Source organism: Melanotaenia boesemani, chromosome 13, assembly GCF_017639745.1.
Source record: "Melanotaenia boesemani isolate fMelBoe1 chromosome 13, fMelBoe1.pri, whole genome shotgun sequence".
Classification (NCBI taxonomy): domain Eukaryota; kingdom Metazoa; phylum Chordata; class Actinopteri; order Atheriniformes; family Melanotaeniidae; genus Melanotaenia; species Melanotaenia boesemani.
The window spans coordinates 7,072,826-7,099,818 of record NC_055694.1 but is presented as its reverse complement, the minus strand read 5'-3'; the positions used below and the strand labels follow the sequence as shown (position 1 = coordinate 7,099,818).

At 37.9% G+C, this 26,993-nt stretch overlaps 2 protein-coding genes and 1 long non-coding RNA gene across 5 annotated transcripts; 2 read left to right on the top strand and 1 right to left on the bottom strand.

The window, feature by feature from the left end:
• Positions 1-1,241: 1,241 nt before the first annotated feature.
• On the top strand, positions 1,242-15,616 carry LOC121651867 (proteasomal ubiquitin receptor ADRM1-like). 2 transcript variants are annotated; one of them, XM_042004306.1, is made up of 10 exons: positions 1,242-1,357; positions 2,113-2,337; positions 2,438-2,554; positions 4,506-4,629; positions 4,725-4,811; positions 4,924-5,011; positions 8,101-8,345; positions 14,162-14,319; positions 14,516-14,618; positions 15,307-15,616. In XM_042004306.1, exons 2-10 carry the CDS (start codon positions 2,128-2,130, stop codon positions 15,408-15,410), a joined length of 1,236 nt encoding a protein of 411 aa, XP_041860240.1. In that variant the 5' UTR covers positions 1,242-1,357; positions 2,113-2,127; the 3' UTR covers positions 15,411-15,616. The 2 variants fall into 2 exon arrangements, with proteins under 2 accessions (XP_041860240.1, XP_041860239.1); XM_042004305.1 differs by having other exon boundaries at positions 1,253-1,357; positions 2,110-2,337.
• Positions 10,924-11,863, top strand: LOC121651868. Its single transcript, XR_006012514.1, has 3 exons — positions 10,924-11,170; positions 11,517-11,588; positions 11,670-11,863. It is a non-coding gene; the product is annotated as an uncharacterized LOC121651868 (long non-coding RNA).
• A 97-nt stretch (positions 15,617-15,713) lies between the features above and the next one.
• Positions 15,714-24,586, bottom strand: cables2a (Cdk5 and Abl enzyme substrate 2a). 2 transcript variants are annotated; one of them, XM_042004303.1, is made up of 9 exons: positions 24,001-24,585; positions 23,477-23,569; positions 21,228-21,305; positions 20,980-21,079; positions 20,726-20,894; positions 20,549-20,646; positions 18,193-18,299; positions 17,888-18,092; positions 15,714-17,134 (listed from the first exon to the last, which is right to left on the bottom strand). In XM_042004303.1, exons 1-9 carry the CDS (start codon positions 24,549-24,551, stop codon positions 16,994-16,996), a joined length of 1,542 nt encoding a protein of 513 aa, XP_041860237.1. In that variant the 5' UTR covers positions 24,552-24,585; the 3' UTR covers positions 15,714-16,993. The 2 variants fall into 2 exon arrangements, with proteins under 2 accessions (XP_041860237.1, XP_041860238.1); XM_042004304.1 differs by lacking the exon at positions 21,228-21,305 and having other exon boundaries at positions 24,001-24,586.
• Positions 24,587-26,993: the final 2,407 nt, after the last annotated feature.

Genomic DNA, 26,993 nt, shown 5'->3' with positions numbered 1-26,993 from the left:
TTGTGTGTAGAATATTGAGGTAAGAGCTTAATTTAATATAATTTGGAATGAAGCTGTAACATAATGTGGAAAAAGTGAAGCGCTGTGAATACTTTCCGGATGTACTGTATATATACACATACACATATAAACTTAGTCTGATCTTTGCTTCTTTCTTGTGTAAAAACTGGACACTTTTTTTAGATGTCTAAAAGTCCTTTAACACATTCTAAAAAAAACAGAAAAAAGTAATACAAAACATACAAGTAACAAGAAGAGGCTACTTGTTCATACAGATTCTTCCCACTTAGCGTTTACTGTTATTCAAAAGGAACAGTTGCCTGAAAATGTCCTTTAACTAATGAAAATGACAAATTTTCTCTTTGCTAAATGTGCCCCCTGAAGGCAGCCTCATAAATGACATAAAACAATCAGTAAACACATTTACCACTTTATTAGGTCCACCTTACTAGTACCGGGTTGGACCCCGCTATGCCTTCAGAACTATCTTAATTCTTCATGGCATATATTCAACAAGGTGCTGGAAACATTCCTCAGAGATTTTGCTCCATATTGACATTATAGCATCACAGTTGTTGCACATCCATGATGAGAATCTCCCATTCCACCACATCCCAAAGCTGCTCTATTGGACTGAGATCTGGTGAATGTGGAGGCCTTTGTTGGAACTAAGTGACCCAAAAGTCTACCAAGAAAATATTACAACACCATTACAACACCAGCAACACCGGGATTGATCCATGCTATCATGCTGTTTCCTTCAAATTCTGACCGTTGCATCTAAATGTGGAGCTGAAATGGAGATTCGTCAGACCAGCAACGTTTCTCCATCTTATATTGTCCAATTTTGGTGAGTCTGTGTGAAATGAAGACTCAGATTCCTGATCTTAGCTGACAGGAGTTGCACCCTGTGTGGTCTTCCACTGCTGTAGCCCATCTGCTTCAAGGCAAACACATGCTAACATAAATAATGGTTCAACAAACTGAAAGTTCAAAGGTGATTATACTGAAGGCTGCTGTCTTTGTGAAACATTTTACATTCAAACAATTCTTTTTTCTACAAATAATGTAGCAAAATATTTCCCTAATGCATTTTTAATTTGTATTTACAGACTTATGCTTTATATTCAGTTTATTTAATCATTTATTAGTCTTTTCAAAATACTATACTATAATAGATATTCATTTTAACTGGTCTGTGTGTAACCTCTACCGAACATGCGCAGTGGATTTGAACCCCCCATTATTGACACACCATTCGACCAATCAGAAGGAAGCACCAGTACCGGTCAGCCAAACCCAAAAAACATCGCTGAGTTTGATCCTTCTGCAAGACGGCGATAATTCACAGACAAATGTGAGTATAAACATGTTATCATTCACCTGTTTTCAGCCGTGCACATAGACGCCGGTTGTATTTTTTGTTCGTAGGTGAAATGTGAAACTGCAGCTCGGTCGTGACCGCGCGGAGCTGGAAACGGGTTGATGGCTGCTGGATGCAGAGTCATCTGTGGTGCGTCTGTAGCCCAAGTGTGCTCCAGTTTCTGTATTATTATTGAAGCTGTGGGATGAGTCTTGTTCCAGTAACATTGCCTCCTTCAAATCCTTCTAAATGACTTTGTCATTTAAATTAATGTTTGCCATGTCAGGCTAGGGGAGCTTTATTACTGCGTGCTTATTGCAGAGCATTTTCACTGAACAAGGAGGTGGGCTGCAAAAAATAAATGCAATCAAGAATGAATAGAAATTAATCTGCTGGTTAAGACGCATGCTTAAATGGTGTATGTTTAACGTCAAAGCTGTTTTTAGTCTGCACCAGCTTCTGTCTCATTCAGATCACATGGTCTAAAAATTTAGTGGGGAAAAAAAGACAAAGAATCACCAACTAATCTATTAATCCATCAGGCCTTAAGTAGTCCTTCAAACATGGACTGGGTTCTTTTGATCAGACTAAAAGATATTCAACGTCACTTCTTCAAATTTTATATATATATATATATATATATATATATATATATGTTCTTCTGTACATAAAAAGTGAACTGTTGTACTAATTTACCTAAAGTTTTATGTTCGTATTGTGATTCTTCCTCCTCTCCACCCCTGCAGCAGCCCCTCGTCTTCATCATGGCATCTGGAGCTCTGTTCCCCAGCATGGTCTCTGGCTCCCGCGGTTCTTCCAGCAAGTACCTGGTGGAGTTTCGGGCTGGAAAGATGACCATGAAGGGCAGCACAGTGACTCCTGACAAGCGTAAGGGTCAGGTCTACATTCAGCAGACGGATGACTCCCTCATCCACTTCTGCTGGAAGGATCGGACGACTGGGAACGTGGATGATGTGGGTGATGCAGTCTGGGGTTTTGTTTTTGTTTTTTTTTTCTTAATTCTAGCTGAGCTGCTGTGGAATTTTTAATATCCCTCCTCATGTCCCCATTTAGGACCTGATCATCTTCCCTGATGACTGTGAGTTCAAACGGGTGAACCAGTGCACCACTGGCCGCGTTTATGTGCTGAAGTTTAAGGCTGGCTCTAAAAGACTCTTCTTCTGGATGCAGGTATGCAGCAGCACCTGACATCACTGTTAGACGCTGTAATCTAATCAGGTCTTTTAAGCTGTGCATTGTCTTGTCTTTAAGCACAAACAAAACATTTTGTTTCATTAAAAGCTACATATTGGGTAGATTTCACACATACCTATGGATAACTTGTTATATCTGTTATATCATTCTTACTTAATAGATCTGACTTCAGTTTTTGTCAAGAGGTGAGTCAGTTCAGGTAGTCAGGATTATTACAAAGATCTGGAAATGTACACCAATGTTTATTTAAAATAATTTCTAGTTCCTGTAAAAGTTACTTTAATCATTATGTGAAATATTGTATTCTTCAGCTCCTGATACCAGGGATTAAATGTGTTGTAGGTACATTGTGATGTGGGCTTTGTAATGCACATGTACATGAGTAGATGTGTAAATATGTAAAAAAAATATATATATATATAATATATAGATAAAAATAAATTTAAATAAAATAAACTAAAAATATCTGCAACGGACTGGCGACCGGTCCAGGTGTACCTGCCTCTTGCCTGATAATTGCTGGGATAGACTCCAGTTTTCCTGCAACCTGAATTGGACTAAGTGGTATAGAGAATGGATGGAAGTTAAAAATATATAGATAAAATTTTAAAATAGAAATATCATGTTTATTATAGAATATAAAATATATTTAATATATTTTAAGTTATTAAAATGTATTAAAATTATATATATAATATAATATAATATATTATAATATTACATATGTATGTATATATATATATATATATATATATATGTATATATATATATATATATATATATATATATATATATATATATATATATATATATGTGTGTATATATATATGTGTGTATATATATATGTGTGTATATATATATATATATATGTGTGTATATATATATATGTGTATATATATATGTATGTGTATATATATATATATATATGTATGTATATATATATATATATGTATATATATATATATATATATATATATGTGTATATATATGTATATATATATATATATGTATATATATGTATATATATATGTATATGTATGTATGTATATAATTGATACATTTAATATAAACATGTAAATAAAAAAATCTAAAAAAATTTGATAATTTTTTATATTTTAATAGGAAAATTTGTTATTATTTATACTATATTTAATAAAAATGTAAAATAATATTTTTATTATTTTTCTTTGCCTCTTTTTTGCCAATTGCTGGGATTGGCTCCACCTTCCACGCGACCCTAAAATGGAGTAGGTGGTATAGAAAATGGATGGAACAAATAATGTAGATCAGGGCTACTCGGTTCAGTCTTACAAGGGCTGCAGTCCTGCAGGATTTAAAAGTTTCTCTACTCCAACACACCGGACTCAAATTAAATGGATCGAACAGCCTGTGAAGTTCTGCACATTGACTCATTAATTTAAGTCAGGCGTGTTGGAGCAGGGAAACATTAAACACCTGCAGGACCTGTAGGAGTGAACTGAGTAGCCCTGATATAGGTCAAATTAAAATATGTAAATAAATGCAATAATAAAGTTATGTCAATTATGTAACTGAGTCAAAATATTGTTGAAATTTCACTTATTTTTCTTCAGAAATTTCAGGTTGTTTATGTTTACTCAAAGGATAGTTCATTAAATGTGAACATCTTAATCACGTATTTGAATTTCTTTGGAATTAAACAAAGGGGAAAATTTGGAATTTTTATTAGTTTTTATAGGTTATTGTGCTGTTGTTTTACACCAGATTGTGCTGAATGTTGCCCCTGAACTAAAATGTACACTGACCCCTGCTTTAGGGGGTGTTTGGCAAAAAAAATGACTACAGGAATTACAATGTTGAACAAACATTTAGAACCACAGCATTAAATTATTTAATAAACTATCTGTGAGATAAATGGAGTGTTCATTGTTTGTTTTCCAAATCTCAGGAGCCAAAGAGCGACAAAGATGACGAGTACTGTCGCAAAGTGAACGAGTACCTGAATAACCCGCCCATGCCTGGTGCTCTGGGCAGCGGCGGCAGTGGAGGACACGATCTGTCTGCATTAGGAGGTAACAGCCGTGCATCCTTTAGCCTTATCATGAAGAAACTTTAATCTCTCAATCATGCACTGGGTATCACCTGCTCTCGCTGCTTGCATTTGCAGGGGAGGGAGGTCTGCAGAGCCTTCTGGGTAACATGAGCCACAACCAGCTCATGCAGCTCATTGGACCGACAGGACTGGGAGGAATTGGTATGTAAATTATTAACTGAGTCCTCAAGCTGCAGAGCTGCAGGGTGAAGACATGAGAAGATAAAATCTTGATGGGTTGGACTGATAATGTGTTTTTGTATCTGAATGTCAGGTGGACTCGGAGCGCTGGCCGGTCCAGGCTTGACCAACCTTTTGGGTGGCAGCACCAGCGTTCCTGCTGCCAGTAACTCCACCACGAGGTGCTTTCTGTGTATTTTTGCAATTAGAGAAACTTCTACTGTAACTGTTTTGTCTTAAAGATTATAACTTAATGATTTAGGTGATACAGATTAAAATTATTTATGATTAAAAAAGTAAACAAAATATCTTTCAACTCTAAGAGTTTATCTGTCAGGATACACAAATATTATTTTAACTTTGTTTCTGATAAATAAAAACTGACAGTTCACATATTGTTCATTTGAGGTTGTATTTAACTAATTGAGGTTGATGTAACTAATTTTACAACTTGTTAGGGACCAGATGATTTTGTTTTTTTCTTTTCTGAATTGTGTCCTAATGCACAAAATCTTAGAATTGAAATGGGGTGGGAATCTAATCCTAGGGCTGGACGATTAATTGAATTTTAATCACAATTACGATCTGGGTTTTTAACGATCATAAAAATTAGATGGTTGATTATTTGCTCTTTCTCAGTTTACTCTTGTGCTGTTTTCAGTTGCAAATTGAGCGCCACTTGCAGCGCTCTGCTGCAGACTCCTCCCACTCCTTATGGGCTGGACACATGGAGGTGACGTCACACCTTCTCCATCATTTTCTATGGAACTTGCGCAATGAGGCGAAAATCGCTGCCCTCCTCCAGCCAAGCCACAGGCCACATTTGTGCATGTGAAAGGTTGCGCTTGTTCACGTAGGCGTGCACACTGGGGCCTGCTTGTGACGCGACACGAGAGAATAGAAAAATGTTAAATTCACCAGGCAGAACAAAGCTGCTGGACGGAGACAAACAATTGTGGGACCTGGGTGGAAAGAAACTTGTCTGTATCACCACAGACCACGCTTCAAATGTCACACTGCCCCCCCCTCCTTTCTTTCTGTAATCGTGTTAAATAATCGAGATCTCAATTTCAATCAAAACAATGGTGATTATCATTTTTCCCATAATCGAGGAGCCCTATCTAATCCACTTTTCATTAGAACTGCAGTAGTTTTCACGGTTTATAAACTCGTTAACCTATTTGTGCCTGATGTCCTGTGCAGGAACATGACATTATTTCATAAATAAATATGTATTTTACTTACATGTACAGTCATGGACAAAATTGTTGGTACCCTTCGGTTAATGAAAGAAAATATCACAATGGTCACAGAAATAACTTGAATCTGACAAAAGTAATAATAAATAAAAATTCTATGAAATTTAACCAATGAAAATCAGGCACTGCTTTTCAACCATGTTTCAACAGAATTATTTAAAAAAATAAACTCATGAAACAGGCCTGGACAAAAATGATGGTACCCTTAACTTAATATTTTGTTGCACAACCTTTTGAGGCAATCACTGCAATCAAACAATTCCTGTAACTGTCAATGAGACTTCTGCACCTCTCAGCAGGTATTTTGGTCCACTCCTCATAAGCAAACTGCTCCAGTTGTCTCAGGTTTGAAGGAAGCCTTTTCCAGACGGCATGTTTCAGCTCCTCCCAAAGATGCTCAATACGATTTAGGTCAGGGCTCATAGAAGGCCACTTTAGAATAGTCCAATGTTTCGTTCTTAGCCATTCTTGGGTGATTTTAGCTGTGTTTTGGGTCATTGTCCTGTTGCAAGACCCATGACCTGCGACTGAGACCAAGCTTTCTGACACTGGCCAGCACATTTCTCTCTAGAATCTCTTGATAGTCTTGAGATTTCATTGTACCGGCACAGATTCAAGACACCCTGTGCCAGATGCAGCAAAGCAGCCCAGAACATAACAGAGCCTCCTCCATGTTTCAAAGTAGGGACGGTGTTCTTTTCTTCATATGCTTCATTTTTCCATCTGTAAACATAGAGCTGATGAGCCTTGGCAAAAAGTTCCATTTTTGTCTCATCTGTCCATAGGACATTCTCCCAGAAGCTTTGTGGCTTGTCACCATGTAGTTTGGCTTTTTTATGATTTGTTTTCAACAATGGTGTCCTCCTTGGTCGTCTCCCATTAAGTCCACTTTGGCTCAAACGACGACGGATGGTGTGATCTGACACTGATGTTCCTTGAGCTTGAAGTTGACCTTTATTCTCTTTAAAAGTTTTTCTGGGCTCTTTTGTTACCGTTCGTATTATCCGTCTGTTTGATTTGTCATCAGTTTTCCTCCTGCGGCCACGTCCAGGGAGGTTGTCTACAGTCCCATGGATCTTAAATTTCTGAATAATATGTGCAACTGTAGTCACAGGAACATCAAGCTGCTTGGAGATGGTCTTATAGCCTTTACCTTTAACATGCTTATCTATAATCTTCTTTCTAATCTCCTGAGACAACTCTTTCCTTTGCTTCCTCTGGTCCATATTGAGTGTGGTACACACCATGTCACCAAACAGCACAGTGACTACCTGTAGCTTATATATAGGCCCATTGACTGGTTACAAGATCGTAGACACCTGTAATGCTAATTAGTGGACACACCTTGGATTAACATGTCCCTTTGGTCACATTATTTTCAGTCTTTTGTAGGGGTACCATCATTTTTGTCCAGGCCTGTTTCATGAGTTTATTTTTTTAAATAATTCTGTTGAAACATGGTTGAAAAGCAATGTCTGACTTTCATTGGTTAAATTTCATAGAATTTTTATTTATTATTACTTTTGTGAGATTCAAGTTATTTCTGTGACCATTGTGATATTTTCTTTCATTAACCGAAGGGTACCAACAATTTTGTCCATGACTGTACCTACACATTATACACCATTGGAAAGCTGAGATTCTTGAGATGATGTGTGCCACTCGAGCTACAATCATAACTTTAGATTCAGTAAACACTTTTCTAAGACCAGTTGCAAATGCAAAAGTTTTCTTTAGGATCTTAAGGGGTTAATGTATCTATGGTGTTTGTGTGAAGCCATTTAATATTTGCTAGTCAATATTTATGCAGAAATTCACCAGGATGCATGAATCTAAACGTAGCATGATGATGAACAGCCTGCTATCTGACTAAAAATTCTGTACTAGACAAAGTGAAGCTAAGACAAAGTAGAACAAAGAAAAACTTTCTTTGATGTGAGAATCTGCAGCCAGAGAGTTTTTAATAAACAGAATGGTTGATGATGAAGTCTCATCATTTCTTCTCCTCTCAGCCCATCCACAGCCGTCACACCGACCTCCACCAATGCTGCCAGCCGCCTCGGTTCCTCGCAGATGCCCACCACCCCCATCACTTCCTCTGCCACCTCAGTGGCCTCCCCTACAGCCACCACCCCCTCCACCCCTGCTGCATCCACCTTGGGAGGGGCGGCAGCAGCAAACCCCACACAGCCCATCCAGCTGAGAGACCTGCAGAGCATCCTGGCCACCATGAACGTACCTGCCAGCAGCCAAGGAGGTGAGGAAGTGCAGCTGCAGACAGATGGAAACCTCATGACGGAGACTTTATGAAAACTTAAATAACTACAGAGGAGATAATATATAATTAGGCCTAATTAGTATCATTTATACTAATTACACAGCAAATAAGTAGCTGCGCAAGCGTAATATTGTCTGTTATGCTGTGTAATTTTAATATAATGAGATTAGTTTGTTACAGAAGCAAGAATTCACTTAAAGTTCAGCAGTGTGTCGCTCGATGTTATAAGTGACTCAGATTAACTGCAAAATTATCACAGCCAGAACAAAGAGAAAAATGGAAAGAAAACAAAGAAAGATGAACCATATAGACACAAACACATGGAAATATATGCAACCCCAATTCCAGTAAACTTGGGATGCTGTTTAAAATGTAAATAGAAACAGAATGCAATATTTAGCTAATTCCATAAACCAATATTGTATTCGCAACTGAACTAAGAAAACTTATCAGATGTTGAAACTGAAGTTTGCAATTTCATGGTTCTACTAGTACATTATACAGAAAATATCTTTAAATAATCTGATGCAAAATGTGTTTGATGAGATTTATTTTGTTTTAGGAAAAAATATGACTTAATTTCTCAAAACAAAAATGTTTAAAATCTCTTTTAACATAGACCCACATATCAGCTTACTTCAAGCATGGCCAGATCTTTGTTGCAGGCAGTTGTCTTTTCCTAATTCCTTCCAAATTTTCTCTCAATGCCTGTTAGGGCAGTGATAATAATATTAAATTAAATAATAAGAAATTATTAAGTCACTGTCATATATATATATATATATATATATATATATATATATATATATATATTCTTCGCGAATAAACTCTGTTCTTTCACGTCAGTCTCCAATATGACCAGAAAAAAGTAACTTGTCGCTTTAAAAAAATGAATGAATAAATAAATAATAAATAGATGAAAAAAGTTTCTAGAGGTGTCTGAAAACTCACTAAATGAAGGCTGGTGCACAGGACATCACTGGTTTGAAGAGAGGTGCAGGCGGGGACTGGACATGCCCACACATGACACAGCGTAACCTTTAACCTCAAGATGAGGGTTTGCAAACGTGCATTAAGATAAACTCATGACCGTTAGGAAAAAAAGAATGGAGACTAGAGATATTTGAAGCAGGAAGTGAAAAAACTATTGCAAGGTAATGGAGGGGGAAAAACGGCTATTGTCGTCAATCTGTCGCCAGAGTCTGAACCAACAGTCTCAAGTTCAGCCACATTTCACTGCAGCTTGACAGAAAATAAGATTTATCGAGACAAAAGTCAGCTGGGGGATGTGTTACTTAAATGGTATTGAAACTCAATTTACAAATAAATAAAACTTTGAGTAGATCTCATCCATTTTCTAGCTAAAGCCTACTGATCAGAAACTTTTTCTCTCCACACAAACTTTAATATGTTCATATTCTAAGAGTCTATGGTAGTTTTTTAGGAACAGCCAACATAAGAATAAAAAAAAAGAATAAATACCGCCTCCTTTTTAAACACACACACACACACACACACACACACACACACACATTTACTCAGAATGTTAGAACGCTGATTTAAACTGAAGGTAAACATAACAGCTTTTTCAGGAAAAGTCTTTTTAAACCATTTTCAATCTTTCTCTGAAATGATTGAAACCCCAGTAATGAACGCTCCAGGTGGGAAAAAAATAAATAAATAAATAGACAGGGTGCACAAATGCTCAGCATTTATGAAAAATTCAACCATAATAATAAACCATAAATCAGGCCAGGGGTCACTGGCAAAACTCAAAACATCAGGCGGTCTTGCCATCACGTTGTCACCACATGAAGAGAAACGGGGAGACGCTCATTAAGAGAGAGAGAGAAAAAAAAGAGTTTAAATGGTCTTTTTTTTTAAATTACCAGCGCACAATACAGCAGCTGGTTTTAAAACCTAAAACCTGTTAAACACGCAGTCATTTTTGAACAACGCTGGAAAACCTTCACCTCTTATATTTAAAGATTAGCTGTTAAAAACAAATAATATATATATATATATATATATATATATATATATATAAATAATGAATTATTTCTAAAAAGAAGAAGAAGAGATGCGCTATATATTCTGGGAATCATGGTTAGAGCTGAGATCCACGGTCGCCCAGCCTCTGAGAATGGCTTATTTTATAACGGTGAGTATAGCAAATGATATTTATTCCTTTTTTATTTATAAAATACGGTGGCCAGGAAGTGCAAAACAATATTGCATCGACTGTAAAAATGTTTTGCAGCTGCAGATGTAAGTTTGCATCAAGGATTGTTAGTGTTTTACATTTTGTACAGTTGTTTTTTCTGGAATGTAAAGTTTGCTAAAAGTGTTTTGAAATTGTACTTTTGTAAATGCAAATGTGGTTTTTCATGATGTAAATGTGCATCGTGACAATGTAAAAGTGTTTCAGTCGATGTAATATTGTTTTGCACTTTCCGGCCACATAATAAAAGCTGGGATTTTTTAAAATTATTATGATTTTTTTTTATGTTTTGTTTTCTTTAACAACTCAATCCTCCATCTTTCAGACCCTACTGACGATGAAATGAGAGAACTCATTTTCACTCAAAGCGATTATGATAGAACGGAAGAAGCCTCACCACCTCCAGGGACGTAACAAGACCGAGGAGCGCACAAATTTTTTTAAGAAGAAGCTCCAGCAGATGGAGGAGAGGAAAATTATCCACAACCATCGAGTCCCAAAGCTGGCGGGGAACACGGAGCAGAGGTTGAAGGCGAAGTAGAAGCCTCCAGCCTGGTTGAACCGATGCAGGAATCTGTTGATGGTGAGTTAGTTTTTAAAAAAAGTCTGATTATAATTCACTGCATCTTCTAAAACTATTTTTTGTCTTTCTTCTGCTTTCCGCCGTCGTTTGAAATGATGGTCGGATACGATGTATTTACACAGCGATACAGATAATCATGCGTTAGCTTAGGAGTGTGTAACCCTGTTAAAATCCTCTGGTTTTATGACTAAATAGACGTTTCTCATATATTGTCAATATAATATAATATAATATAATATAATATAATATAATATAATATAATATAATATAATATAATATAATATAATATACTATAATACATCATTATATAATATTCCATAAATATTTATTCTTTTTTTTTCATCAGCATTAACCGTCAGGAGCAGACAGAACGGGATAAGAGCAAATTTTCGCCACAGGAGACTGAGGCTAGTTAGAGGTAAGCTTATTTTCTTTCTTTCTTTTCTGAGCGCAGCACACTTTTTTTCCATTTTTTATGTTTTTTCCTGATATTTTAAAGAGGCGGCTCAACGAAGGACGTCTGGAACGTGGAACCTTCAAGAAGACGGAGATCTTCAACGGATGGGCCTGGAAATCTTCCACTGGATCATTCGAAATTGTGAATTACTTCTAAAGAAGTTGTAAGATGATGTTTTCTGCTGTTGGGTTTGTTGTTTTTCTGTTGTTTTTTTTTTTTGTTTGTTTGTTTGTTTCGGAAATAGAGTCTATGAACAGGAAATTGAGAGAATATCTCTCCAACCCCATCGTACCATCAGAAATAGAATCCATAATCCGGCAGCTGCATGAAATTCCAACTCAGAGCTATTTCGCTGACTTAAACCAGGCCCTCATAGACATAAATCTACCACCTTCACCAACTCTTGTCTCTAAGCAAGATAGTTGCAGTGATGATATCCAGATTAAAATGCTGGGGAAAATTTAATGCAACACATTTCTTTGACGAACAAACCAGACAGAGACATATTTTCCTCTGCCCTGGACGAATTACTCGGTCCTTTGACCCAATCCAATGTTGAAATCTTTCTGGGCGGTGAGTTGGAATTTGTTTTTCAGATCATACGAAACCCCAGCGAGGGTGCCAAAGGCAAAGCTGAAAGAACGCTAGATAGAGAACTAATTTGTAAGAAAAAACGGCATCTGTACATCGTAAGCCGATGAGACGATCAGCTCTGTTTTGCCATAAGTCTAGCACACGTTACATAACCAGACTTAACTGCCCAAGCTGTAAAGCTGGCTAAACATGTCTGCTTTCTCCAGGTTAAAGCTGTACACCAACCTGGAGAATGTTTTGTACATAGACATGTTTGATCTACGTGGTAAAGGATGGCAAAACGCCCTTTGATCTAGGGAACTACTTAGGACATTTAACGGATGAGCTAGGTGGCCACCAGTCCCAAAAGTAGACCAGGTGAGGTAAAAAGGTCGTGTTGAAGGTCAAAGGGATCACTCAGACTCACGAATGTGTGGAGAGAATCAACTTTGAGTCCGGTAAAGATCTGGTCGAGGGATATTTAGGAGGATCTCGTGAGGGAGTGATTGAAACGCTGCAAGACAACATTAGAAGAGATGGGGGGGTTTTATTTTGAAAAATGGAGCTTTCCTTACACAAAAGGCGTCTATTTCCGGACAGAAAAACTCTGCCTTTTGGTTACTGAAATGTCCCTTTTTTTAACCATGTAGAAGAAATGGATTTTGATCCCTGATTTAAAATGCCCTTTTCTTGTTTGATTATTGGACCGAGCGGATCGAAAAGAGTGACGTATTTCTGTAAAAATCCTTTAAAAGACTGTAATCAAGCAATAGATGGGCATCCTCAAAATATTGTTTGGTTGTACTGTTCGCATCAGCCTGTGTACGATGAACTTCAAAAATGAATAAAAACATAAAAGTTTGTCAGCGGCTTGCCTCATTATTTTTAAAGGTCCCATATTTTGCAAAATTCACTTTCTAAAGGTTTTCTAACAGTTATATGTCCCTAAAAAAAAAAAAGGCCCTAAAATGAGAAAATTCTGTCACCTCTCTCACTTGGTTGCTCCACACTATTTAGTGAATGTGTGCTCAAACTGGTAAGTCTGAGATCTTTCCCTTTGTGACCTCACAAAGGCAAATAACCATTTCATGAGTAGTAGATACTACCACTGTAGAGAATTAGCACCTCCAAAACCAAGACCATGGTCCTCAGCCGGAAAAGGGTAGAGTGCTTTCTCCGGGTGGGGAATGAGGTCCTGCCCCAAGTGGACAAGTTCATGTATCATTCATCATTCATTGTAACTTTAATTTGAAGTAACTAAATATGTTTCCATTGTTTGTGTTAGGCGCTACATTTTTTGACTATTCGACTGTACCTTTTGTCTGATTTAAGATTGTAGATTGTATCAGTGCGATATTATACATGTGGACATGAGTCCACCAAAAACCACTTTTATCATCCTTATTTATGAAGGTTCTGACAGTTTTCAAGCTTTACATTTAGAGGATGGTTCCAAGATGACCACACTCCTTACCAGTGACCTGTAATGGGATTTATTAGTATTCATATCGGTACTCTTTATCAGCAAGAACTCAAATGTGGTATTGGTGCATACTCTAAATGAAAAGTGGAGTTGCATCTTTTAAGAGAATGCATTATTAGCTGTCCCAACTATAAAACACAGTTTAAGGTGGATTTTTCTTTGTAACAAGTTGGTGGTGGAGTTTTGTATTGAGGCTGTAAAGTATGATGCAAACGAACTGTTTCTACTCTGGATGCTTGGACTTGTTGGGTTCTTGGTCATAAGACTAGAAGTCAATAAGTGGTTGCTGGGAAGCTCTGCAAAGATGTTAGAAATAAAAATCACGAGAGAAAAGGTCTGGAAAAAGTATCTACTAGTAATGTAAAGGACTTGAGGTTGAAACAATTGCCGTGATTTGTTCAATATAAAAAACAAAAAAGTGATTTTATCTAATATTTGCATCTTACTTTCTTGACCAGTAAGTGTTCTTGCCCCACAGTGGACCTTGCCAGCGCCCTGACACCTGAGGTCATGGCTCCCATCCTGGCCAACCCTGAGGTGCAGCAGAGGCTGATGCCCTACCTGCCGTCTGGAGAGTCCCTGCCTCAGAGCTCAGACGAGCTCCACAACACCCTCAGCTCGCCTCAGTTTCAGCAGGTCTGCTGTTCGCTGCTCACTCTTTCCTCCAGGTTCATAAATGTCTTACATGAAAACAAGAAAGAACCAGTGATTTCTGATTCACCACCTGGGTAGCAGCTTTGATCTTGCAGTGGAGAAACAGGATGAGAGGAATAAGAAACTGTGTTTACCAGGACTGTTGTCAGTGTGAGACATGTTTATGCTCTCTTTGCAGGCTATGAGCATGTTCAGCAGCGCTCTGGCGTCTGGGCAGCTGGGGCCTCTAATGAACCAGTTTGGCCTTCCTGCAGAGGCTGTCGATGCAGCCAACAAAGGAGGTTGGTGGTTTTCTCGAATCATCTACAGACATACGCTACTCACTGTAAATTATACTCAGGTTTTCATGTTTTTTAAATCCAAAATATTGACAGTGAAAGTAATTTTTCACACAGCTGGAATTTTAACTTAAGTCGAAGTTATTTCTATTTATGATAAATTATTAAACTTTATACATACCGCTATTTTAAATAGGTTAAAAGAGAATCTAAAAAAAAGTTTTATTCAAATGCAATTGTTTTACCACTACACATGATTTTATATCATTCATAACTACTCAAGATGGTACATGACTCTAAAACTAACATGGATAATTTGCATTATTTTGATGCTTTCAAGATGACTGGTGGACTTTCCTTGTTAATAAAAAAACTTTTACCATTTAAATCAAATTTAATTGCATGTATCCTTGAGGCCAAAAAACTGTAATTCTGACTTGATTGTAAATTACTGCCACCTGCTGGTTAGTGGTATGGTGTGACCCAAGGAGGAGCAAGAAAAAAAGAGATTTTAGTGCATCTGCCAAACATCAGGGGCTTTTCATGAGAAAGTTGGAATGATTAAGTGACTCATTGATAAATTTAAATATGCATTCTGTTAGTCCTTGTCCCTCTCTGAATGTTTTTCAGCTTATCAAAGATCTTATTTGTCACAGCAAATGAGGATCTTATTGTCTATACTTTCTCATAGATGTGGAAGCTTTTGCCAAAGCCATGGAAACGGAGACAAAGTCGGACCAGGACAGCGACTCTAAAGACAAGAAAGACGATGATGAAGACATGAGTTTGGACTGAATCTTCTTTACAGAAAACTGTTATCATTATTATTAATATTTATTTATTTACCTGCTGCTATTTTGTTCCTGTCACATAAAGATGATGGATAACAGTTGACCCTCAGCTGATTGTTCTTTGGATTAATTTCTAATTTAAGTCCATAACTGCATCCTATCTGCATGTTAGTGAGCAGCCAACGTGTCTTGCCATAACAGTAAAGTCATAGAAACAAACTTGCTTACAGTGTCAATTGTTTATCTGTCTCTGCAGACTGATTTATGAACCATCATTTTACCCATTGGAGAGTTTGTAGTACTCATGAGGAGGTGGAAAAAGAGATCCGATTTAATTCCTTTTGCATCTTAAAATATATTTCAAAAACATTTATATGACTGGACAGTATGAGCACACAATATTTACCAATTTGACACACAGATCAGTAACTTGGACATTAAGTTAATTTTACATCGAATGCAAACAATCTGACCCAACGTCACTCAGCCTGCCATTGTGATCATCTCTCCTGAGCTAGAACATTTAAAGTGAGACAGAGAAATTCAACCGTTAAGTATCACATTATTCAGTTATTAACCGTTTCACTGCCACTGTGGTTTCAGGCACTTTTTCACCAAACTTAATGAGAATCCAAATCTGAAGTGATATACTGCTGTTTGTTGCTGAAGCAACTCATACATCCATTCATTTATTTAAAAATCACAAAGCACTGCAATCAGTTATCGCCCTCTGACCGACAGCGGAGTGGCGATAACTTCTTTGGGTTTAGATTTGATAAGCTACTTAAAGAAACAAGAAAGTAAAATTCCTGAGAAATAAAAGATGTGACAACTAACCAGACTAGTGATGAATTTAACACCAGAGCATTTTACAAGATCTCACAAACAAACCCAAATGTACTGCAAATAACACACCACCATAATTCTCTTTACGTGTGACACCAGAGTAAATACAGTCTATCAGCACAACCAAGTCAGAGCTGCCATAAGTCTGAATTATTTTTTTATTCAATCTATCCGTGAATTGTGCTGGATTATTGTGATATAAAATGTACAGATACCAAGTGGACATAAATTAAAAGGCCACTTCTTTCACTAAAATAGTTTTGTACACATGAGCTACAGTGTCATGTTTCAGTCTGATGGCTAAAAATACTTATGTGTCACAGTGTGTTGAAAAGGCATTTAAAATTCTACAGTATGGTTCTTTATATGTTAGAATAAATACTATACAGGCTGTATGGTGCAGGAGTTTTCCACAAATCACAGCATAAATTTCATTTAAATTACAACACTGCCAAAAACATGTCATGAGAAACCCAAAATCAAAGCACAATTAACGTGCTCATTAAACATCTCTAACATAGAGTTCATGACTGGATCAACATCAGAACGTCACATGTACAAAAAGGCATTCAAGGAGACGCACGCCATCGAGTCTATAGTATTTAACAAAGAATTTACACCAGTTCTTTTTTCCCCGTTCGTAGTGAAAATAAATAGTACCAGAAATATTTGTTTCAAACAGCACAGCTTGTAAAGTGGTCGAACTGCCGCCTGCACTCTGGCTCCATCCTCTTGGCTCGTCTAACCTTGCTGCACCAGTCTGCGGTAATGTGGCATGACCTTGCTCTCGGGGAGGTACAGTCCCATCTCCAAGGCAACCAGGACCGAGAACTCCAGAGGAATCAGCTCCCGTCTGTTTATACGAAAACGCTCCTCCAGTTTCTGCTCATACACAAGGGGGAAAAAAAGAAAAAAGGGACGAAGTGATGAGAAGGAATACGTAGGATGCACACCGTGAAGTCTGGGTTATGTGTCCTGGTTTGACCCCCGTTTCAGGTATGAGGCATGTGTCCAACTGTGACTATGATGTAATTTTGTTGGTGAACCCATCAAATTAATTCACAGCTAATTAATAAATCACGGCTTCAGAAATCAAGAAAATGGACAAGTAACTGGTTCTGTCTGCAGCACTTACTGTTACCATGGTAACTACAGGTGCAACCAAACAATAATAGAATCTAAAAGGTTTTTAAGAGCAAATTACAGGAGAAAAAATGAAGTGAGACTGCTTGTGGCTGGTAAATGAGCAGAAGAGAGCACCCTGTTGTTTGCAGTCATGCACAGAGTTTGTGTGAGGGCAGAGCGTACCCTCTGGGATATGAACATAACTGAATCAGGGGTCTATTTTAGCAAACAGGTTCAACGTATTCTGGATAGTTTTTAGTTTTCAAGCTTCATTAAAGTAGCAACAGAGAATAGGGCTGCACAATATTATGAAAGGTACGATATGTCCTTTTTTTCAGTCTTAGATAAGGTAAACTACTCAAAGGCTGTTTGCTAAATAATGCTGAGGTGGAGCTTCACATATTACAGGTTTTTCCACTTTATCAGTTTTTCCATCTGCATTAGGGATGTGTTTACATGATAAAGAGTCACTTGTAAGATTGAGATCTGTGTGGTGGAGCCTGTACTCACATCTATGAGCTGTTTGACTTCAGGTTTCCGCAGATCGCTGCTGATCTTTGCAGCCAGCAGCACACACGCAGCTGCCACCAGCTTCCTGTTCTGCTTGTTGAGACGGCCCTGTAGCACCAGCTTCTCAAAGTATACAAAAGCCATCGCTATGGTGACCGGCTGAAGTCCGCACTCTTCACTCACGGCCCTCATCTCCCTCTTCAGGCTAGCGGAAAAGGAAAAGTCAGTTACTCAACTGCTTTCTGAGAAAGACAGTATTGTGGGACTACCTTGAACCGGATTCAAGTTTCAAACAACATATCTACCTTCTTATCTTGCTCAGTGTCAGCTTAATGTGGGGAAACTTCTCCTTGAACGTCTCATTCATGTCCTTTTTCAGATCAGACGGTTTCACATATTCAATAACGGTCGTCTGCAGAGATGAAAAACAAACCGGCAGGTCAATACAGAACGACATTATGTCAGCATGAATTACAGCTGCAGCCAGGCTTTACGGTTTAGCTTTTAAAGTGTCCATTCTCACACAATAATACACGGAGTATACGGTCTTGTGATGTAATCCAATAGGGAGCAATAAAAATCATGTGAACAGGCATAAAGGAGGTATTTTACTCTAACATGAATGTTGTTTAGGGTAGGGCTGAATTCTTTGAAGGGCTGAATGAGAACAATTTACAAGTCAAATGGAACAACAGTCTCCTGATTTCTGAGACAAAGGGCAGTCAGTGTGATGTTAGTAGCCAGTTTACATGTGCAGAGGTAAACAGAATATTGGATGATTTCCCAGCATGCTGCATGAAATATGACAGAAAACCTGTGGGGAGAATTTGACCTCCAATCATTCAAACTTAAGTATTTTTCCAATTCTTCCAAGAAGCGTTCAACAGTAATTACTAATGATAGGATTAATTAAATGAGCACCCCCAGAACCCAGATAAGTTGCAGGAAAAAGAAGGATTCATACAAACTGATTGGATTTTTAATCACTAACATGAAGTTAGGAATACTAAACTTTTTGGTTTGATGTCACACATGCACACGTACAACTGTTCAATGTTGAAGTCTCTAACAAGATAATTAACCATAAAAAACCTAAAGAAAGGATGTGTCCATGAACGGACCACTAAATGTTGTAGATCTATGACAGCTTGTATCTAAACAGTCCTCGTCATCAGTGTTCACATGTTGACATCATAAGACCAAGATGACCCTAACACATGATAAGTTATGGAAAGATGGTATTTTGTGTTGCGGTTTACCCACCACTGTTCTTAGCTTCTGTTACAACAGATTTTTTTAAATAAAAGGAATTACCACTGACTTAAATGTCCTAGATTCATGATTTTGTTTCAACTTTTTACACTGGAAAGCTGAATACCCCTACATTTTTCTGAGTATTATAGCTGTCAGCAGTATTTTTTGGCACCAAAATAAAAGATTTTTGAGACCTTAAGACTTGCAGATATCTATAAGTTTTAGTTGTTTTTAGTTATAAGTGTTAAATCACAAGTTGTCTTCCACAATCTCACCTGGCATTACCTCATCCGCCACTGCCTCACTGACACGCCCAGGACATTATATAACCAGACCTTCAGGCCATTACAGCCCCTTTCCCTCAAAAACCATCTGAACAAAGGAATCTCTGTGAGTTGAGAAATGGACTCTTTACTCCTAATTTTCTTTTCTTTAAATATATTTCATGGTGTTTGAAATGTTTACTTCCCTGAAGAAAATAGGAAACCCAGCCAAGTGGATGCTTGACAAAAGCCTCCACCAAGCCATCCATTCCTCCCGTCAAATAAAATAAAATAAAATGGTGGAACTCCAGAATCCTGTTTGAGTGTGCACACCACTTAAGCTGTTCAATGAATCAGCACTGCTTAAAGTTGAGTAGTTTTTCCAATAAGACAGAATTCATTTTAAATATAAATAAGCACTGCTACTTGTATTTATTTTCTTTATTTACTCTTCCTGTCTGCAGCCTTTGGTCGTGCACATCTGATGCAAAGAAACATGGACAACTATTGTTGTGGCCATTTTTGTCCTATCTCCTCAATGCTATTATTTATCTATTCTAAATATGTATACATGTGTATGAAGAATCGAACTGATACGGGACTAAATGATGGATAGTGTGACGTGAAGTAAAAATATGATTTCTTTTTTTTTTAACTACTTTTTGACTGTGTAAAAAGTATCTTAGTTAATTTGAAAGATTATCTTAAATTATCGGTTCATTTTGGTTAATATTTTCTGGAGAAAAAAATTAGCCTTCCATCTGTTCAAAAAGCCTTACTTTTAAAACTTGGAAGGCAAATACAACCATTTCCATAATTAAGAAATTAATATTTTACTTTTAAAAATTCTGTGGGAATCTGGTGTCTGTAGTGCTCAAATATTCAAATACTGAGCTCAAAAGCAAAAATCCTACAGAGTTCAGACAGAAATGTGTCTGTAGAAATCTGAACTCATACAGACAAAAATGTCATTTTATCAAGTTTTTTTCTTTGTCTAGAATTTTTAAACAAATTGGATCTAAACATGCAGAGAAAAACATTTAGGGTGATCTTGTTAAACAGTGGGCTTAATGTCTGTTTTACTAGAAATTTAAAATCTCAGGGTTGATAAGAAATAAAAAATAATCATTGCAGTTCTGCTCACCATGTACGATGGAAATATAAGGACCCGTTTGTGTCTCCCACAGGGCCACTGAGGGTCACTGAGTAGGTTCGGGTCGTACTCGGCCACCTCTTCCACATCTGAAACATGCAGAGTAATGAGTACTTCTAGTGAAATGGCGTTCCAGGAAGAGTGTGTAAGCTTAGACTAAAGTCTTACATGGATCTTGTGCTACGTTGTTGCTCGGACGAGCAGGGGTAAAGTTCTTCTGTCCGTTGCCACGGAAACGAGACTGAGAGGTCTGAGCTGCACAGCTGTCCAGCATATTGTTGCTCTTCTGTCTCACCAAGGCATTGGTAGGATAAAGGAACTGTGCATAGGACACCGTCTGAGGAGGAGGAGGAAGGAGGCAGTTGATGATGTATTTCCAGATACATAAATTGGATACTTTGCTACATCAGTCTGATATTCACCTTGCCGAAGGCGCCTAGCTCAACACCTTCCAGGGAAGGAAGCAGATCAGCAGCCACCACAGAGGACAGTCTTTGTCTCTGAGGGTCCATCTTAGGATCACTGTTCACAAAGAGACACATTTCTATCACATCCAGAACTTGCTGCAAATGCACAGCTCTTTCCTGAGAATGACATGGATCACAAAGGAGATGAAAACATAAAAGCGAGGGGTGAATGCTCCCTACTCGGAATGGTGTTTCCTTTGTACCTGAGATGAGTACTCTCTCCATACGGCAGCACTGAGAAAGCAGCATATAGCGACCGCTTGGCACAAATCAGCATGATCCTGCAGGACACAGCAAGTACAGGCAGACAAAACAGATGGTGTGTGAGTCTACAGACAGCAACTACATTCACTACGACTACAGCTACTCTACACACCACAGTCCCCAGCTGTGGTCACAGACACATCTACACTGGTCAATACTGACAGTTACACAGCTATCCACAACCATCTAAAGCTCAAAGCAGGACAAAAGACATCCGAGTTGGACGGGACCCAGTTAGTGGCTCTCATTCAATACCATCACAGTCAGCTCACAGAGGCAATAATGAGATCTGGATTAAATGCCCCAAAAAGAAAACACTGGCATGTCAACAAAGAATAATTTCTCACCGTCTTCAATAATTAATCTTCAGATATTCAGGACATCGCGATCAGATTAGCCAGAGATGAAAATGCTTATGTGCTGCATCCCTGAAAATAGTAACTTGTTTTAATTCTGAAGTATTCATGGACATCCATGCTTCATCTAATGTGTTATACTTTAACAATAAATAACTTTTAAAATAATTTCATACAAACTCATATACTACATACTCATGTCATACTAAAAAAAAAAGAACCCTCAATACAGTTTAAGTTTCTGAATTTTTCACCTAATTTCTTCATGCCCCCTCAAAGACCCTGAAGAGGGTGTAGAGCTGGTCCACTGTTCCACGACCGGGACGAAAATCCTAAGTTGTTTACAAGAAGTGGCTGAGTGGACTATTTCGTTGTGATGTGTTGTCAAGGTAACCGGCTCTGGCACGGAACCTGCAGCTTGGTCTGGCTGTGTTCATCTGGTTTTAAGAGCTTTGATTTAGCACAATTTCCGTCAAACTAACGTGTTTTCATACATTCCAGATTTTTTTTTTTCCACTCATGTGATATAAATGTGATCATTCTTTGTAAACAGTAACTAAATATTCTAGTATTTACTTTTAACCAAATGTGTTATACTGCGAAGAAGCATCAGAAAAAGACATTTTAACTTTTTTACATGGAACACACTGAGGCGGTAGATATGTTTTATCCAGCTACCATCATTGCTTTGGGTTACCAAAATTACTTATAGAACTAATGACCTCAAAACCCACAGAGATGTTTAAAATAAGTTTTTTGTCTAATAAACAACTCAAAATCCCATACACGTCAAAATAGATTATTAATTTTCGGCCAGCTGACTAAAAGCAGTGTTTTGTTTTTTTTGTCCAATATATTTGCAGAACTTTGTGTGACTCACAAGGTTTTGTTGCACAAAACACACAAACTAAAACTGGATTAGCTGAAAAACCGAAGGGACAAGCAACCAACGTACACTGTACACAAGAACTTCACTATGCTAACAGAAATGTGGACAAACTGGCTTATCACCATCTTCTCAACAGCACCACAACCAGGTAATATTCTACATGACTACACAAAACATCAATAACATTCAGGCAGCTGAGGTTTCTACCTGGACACCTCAGAGTGGAGAGTGTGGGGGTCATCAGATTTCTATCAAGGGACAACACGGGAATGCTGACATCTGCTAGTGTTAATTACCTTAAGTTACATAATCTGGAACAAACAGAACCAGAAAGCCACCCCTGCAGGACAATTAAGGATAGCTGCGTCACCAATATGCACACACCAGCAAACACACGTTAGCACATGCATGTATGTGGAAATGAATATGAAGTGGATCTTTGTAAAGTGGATGACAAATGAAAGATGGTGAGTCAAATAATCGTTACAGATTTCTGTCGTAGTGTACAGTCAGAATGTTAATACAGTAAAATCCCAGCATGCTTAGCTGCACTCCTGTGATCAAGAAGCTTAATAAGCTGCGACGGTGTGTTATTTCAGCCTCATCTTGCTTTGGGGTAACCTTACTGCTGGTGCAATAGGGAGTTCAATTTCCACACTGCACCTCTTTTGGCTTTCAGTAAGCTTCCAAGGGTGATTAAATTCACTGTGGCAATCACCACCCAGCAGCTGTGTATTCCTGTTATTCCTCTGTAGCTTCTGCACCAGAGTTAAGCAGCTTATTACAATACTAGCTGGAGTATTATGCCATTGCTAGTGAAGACTTACTTCAGAATACCACATAAAACAGATTTGTTTTTCTTTCTTTCTTTCTTTCTTATCCAGCTAAAATAGTAAGGAAGTAAGCATATTAATATATTTGTAAAAGCAGCTTGGAGACTCACCTACTTCCCCTGGTATCATACTGCCTCATACTCTTGATGAAGTGGACCTTCTTTGGCACCTTGGGTCCAGGAGAACCAGAGATGTTCCTCAACCTGAAAAGAAAAAAGGAGGACTGATTTCACAACCAAATAAAATATTCCACTTGAATTGGCTTCACGTAATCATGTAAATCTCTTTACATCACAGGTTTAGCAGTAAAAACGAGGGAACCAAATGCAGCTCTAATTTTAAGATTTATTAGGTATTTCCCCAAACGCCTTACACAATGAATCCTTTGGCTTTTGTGTCTTACAGAGGACAGAATACCACATGACACAAAGGAACAATGTTCAACAAGATTATAGTGAAATCGTCCTACTGTGAAGCTAATTAAATATGTACAGGACAGAAAACGTTGGAACATGTGAAAATGGAAGTGAAAGCCTTTTATGATACCTGCTAGAGCCATTTCATACGGAAGTCGGAAGCCTATTTTAAGGCCGCCGCTGTTGTGTGATGAGACATCAACCAGTAACATCCTTACCTCTGCCGCGTATCCAGAGAACTACCGGGCGGGACTGGGCTGAGAGCGGCGGGCGTTGATTTAACTCGCGAGCAGGGTTGGTGTGCAGCGGGGACCGGAGACAGTGGAGTGTCTGGAGTCGGCGTCTCGACCGCACTGCCTCCTTCTAAAAATACCTCGTTGGGTCCCACAGAACTTATGGCAGTAACTCCGGGAGACGTTACTGAAGACGGTCGGATAGGACTGAGAACCCCTGGAAAACTCGAGAAGGATCCACTACCAGCCGCAGCGGGGTCTGTCACCTGAGCGACAGGTCCTTGGCAATCAGCCGGTAGTAGCTCGAGTGCCTCGCCGCCGTCTCCATCTGTGAGTCGAGGCTCCTCGGGGGCGTTTTGGTCAACATTTCCAACGCTAACCTGAGGCTGAGGTCGTCCGTCAAGCGAGATATTGCTAAGAAAGAGTAGAGCCGCCTGTCTCCGCCGGGAGTCTTTCACTTTCCTCCGTTGTTCTCGGTGAGTCGTTGGTTTACTGTTACTGCCGCTGGACTGCAAACCGCAGACTGCGGTCGCCATTCTAGTCTGAACTGAATCTGTTGAACACAAAGACAACGAGTACCGGTAACAGCGCAGTAGCCCCGCCCACTACAAGATGATTGGCTGCAATGATAATTATTCATACGTAACTGTAAATCCGCGTAGGTGGTTCGATGTTCTGAGGAAATATCCTCGCTTCTCGTTGTTGATTGGGCGTTGGCTCACAGTGTGAGGTGTGCCGGTATCCAAGGGAATATTCAACATTATTAACCTCAGTAAATCATACAGTATTGATTTTAATTGAATAATTACGCAATTATGTTCTTCCTGTTTATATTCATTCATATTTTAATTAAAACCTAAACGGTAGTAAATTAATGTCAAGGGCACCTTTGTGTTTTGGTTAACAGTAGGTAAAAGTACCTATGGGAAGTACATGCTTTCTGTATAGTAAACAAATAAGCAGTTTGATTAAATCAGTCTGAATTCTCAAGGTTTAAATCTACTTTTATTAAACCAAATCAGTCTATCAAATTAGCAACTTCTAAGTAAGGATATTTATAATAATGCATTCAGTCTGTAAGGTTAACCATACTAAGGTTTTTTAAACTGTAAATGGGTCAAGATGTCCTTGCAGTTGTTAACTTGAAGGTTTCAAAGTGCCAACAAAATTCATTGGTCAACTCAAAGATAAGTCATTATAACTACTTAAAACTGTATGATGATGTGTTATATACAACCTTGACATACTTCACAGCTTTTCAATCTGCAAGTCAGTGAAAATGTTATTTTCCTTAACTGATTTGATCATGTTGCTTACTCTTAACTCCTTTATTGTAATGGATGTTGTTTACTTCTGTGATTTGTGGCTGTGCATGTCTCATTATCTTTAACTAGATTAAATCTGTGGAGTTGAGTTGCATCCAAACAAGTTATCCCATGAGTGTTTTCCTTAGAAGAAATGGCTCCAGCTATATATTTGGCATTTGTATTCAGGTCATGGGAATGTGACTGCACGAGTTATTTTTTTCATTCTTTTCTTTTTGTTCTGAAGAAAAACTATCTCCAGAAAACAGCTTAACTGTTTGTCAATTAATTTTACCTCATCAGTGGAATAGTTTTGATTCATCATTGATTTGTAAACATGAAGCCTTAGTGTTTATTTACATGTATACACTGATCACTTCCCTGCACTTTTTTTCTTTGCTGTTTATGTATAAATATAAGAGGTTTTGTCATAATTTATTTGTGCTTCTCTTTTTCATTCTCAGCAGATATTTCTAGCTTTGAGTTATTGTGCTTGTTGACCCCTCTTTCCCATCCTCTCCACGCCCAACCAGTTAAAGCAGATGGCCCTTCCTGAGTGTGATTGTGCTGGAGGTTTTTCTTTTCTGTTAAAAGGGAGTTTTTCTTCTCCATTGTCACCCTGAGCACGCTCAGGATAAGGGACTGAATCAAAGAGATGTAATCAATGCAATCCAATGCAATCTGTTGGTCTCCTTAGCAGGAGAATCGTTTTTATGAATGAGTTATTAATAACACAGTTATTATAAATTGGACTAATGTGGGTCATATCATTAATTTGCTTTAATTGGATTATAATTGTACTATAATAAATTGCATTAAATTGGACTGCATCATTAAAAGTGCTTTGAGATGACTTAGTTGTGAACTGGCAATCCCATTACTGCCTGAATTTATTTACAATTATATAGAAAACAAAATAAATACATGAAAAGATAAAGGAAAAATAACAAAAAGAAAAGGACTGGACTAAAATAAACTACAATTAAATATAAATTCAAATAAAAGCAACAAATAAAAAAAAATAATCATAAATACATTATAGAAAAATAAATACACAAATATTAGTAAATAGATTAAAATGAATTAGCAAATATTTAAATCAATAAAATTAAAAGCAATACAATTTAAAAATAATACTGGAAGCAGTTTATCCCAAATTTGTGACAATAAGAGTTGAAAAAATAAAGCTGAGCTGAACTGTATACATATCAATAACAGCAAAGGTTCGGTAAACAATGCTTTTATTGTAGCAACAATGACATAATGATATCATCTTCACCTTTTTGTTGACCTTTTTTCCTTTCTTTGAACAACAGTCTGGCATGACCAGCTTAAGGCTTTTAAACTTTAGCTTTGTGTTTGAGGTACAGCCTCACCGACTCCTGCCACATTTTATGGTTTATCTTATGGTTGTTACACGATGGACTCAAACAGTTAGCACCATAACCAAAGCTTCTCTGGCTTTTATATTGTTGTTTTGACTACAACAGGAATGGTAAAGGCGCTCTGTGGGCTGTGTCTCAGTATCATCTGGGCAGAAAACGAACAGTCTTTACGACAAAATTGTCACAACTCAGTGACATAGTTTCAAATCAATTCAAATGCACTCTGCAGGACACTCTACATCCCAACCCCCTTACCATTACACATGCTGCTTTGTGAGCTCACATACAA

Bases quoted from the DNA above. Each gene is read 5' to 3' on its own strand.
- LOC121651867 (XM_042004306.1), top strand. From the start codon at position 2,128: ATGGCATCTGGAGCTCTGTTCCCCAGCATGGTCTCTGGCTCCCGCGGT. The intron at 8,346-14,161 runs GTGAGGAAGTGC...CTTGCCCCACAG, and splicing joins ACCTGCCAGCAGCCAAGGAG to TGGACCTTGCCAGCGCCCTG. The intron at 14,320-14,515 runs GTCTGCTGTTCG...CTCTCTTTGCAG, and splicing joins GCTCGCCTCAGTTTCAGCAG to GCTATGAGCATGTTCAGCAG.
- cables2a (XM_042004303.1), bottom strand. From the start codon at position 24,551: ATGGCGACCGCAGTCTGCGGTTTGCAGTCCAGCGGCAGTAACAGTAAA. The intron at 21,306-23,476 runs GTGAGTCTCCAA...TGTGTCCTGCAG, and splicing joins TATGATACCAGGGGAAGTAG to GATCATGCTGATTTGTGCCA. The intron at 18,093-18,192 runs GTAGATATGTTG...CTTTTCCGCTAG, and splicing joins ACACTGAGCAAGATAAGAAG to CCTGAAGAGGGAGATGAGGG.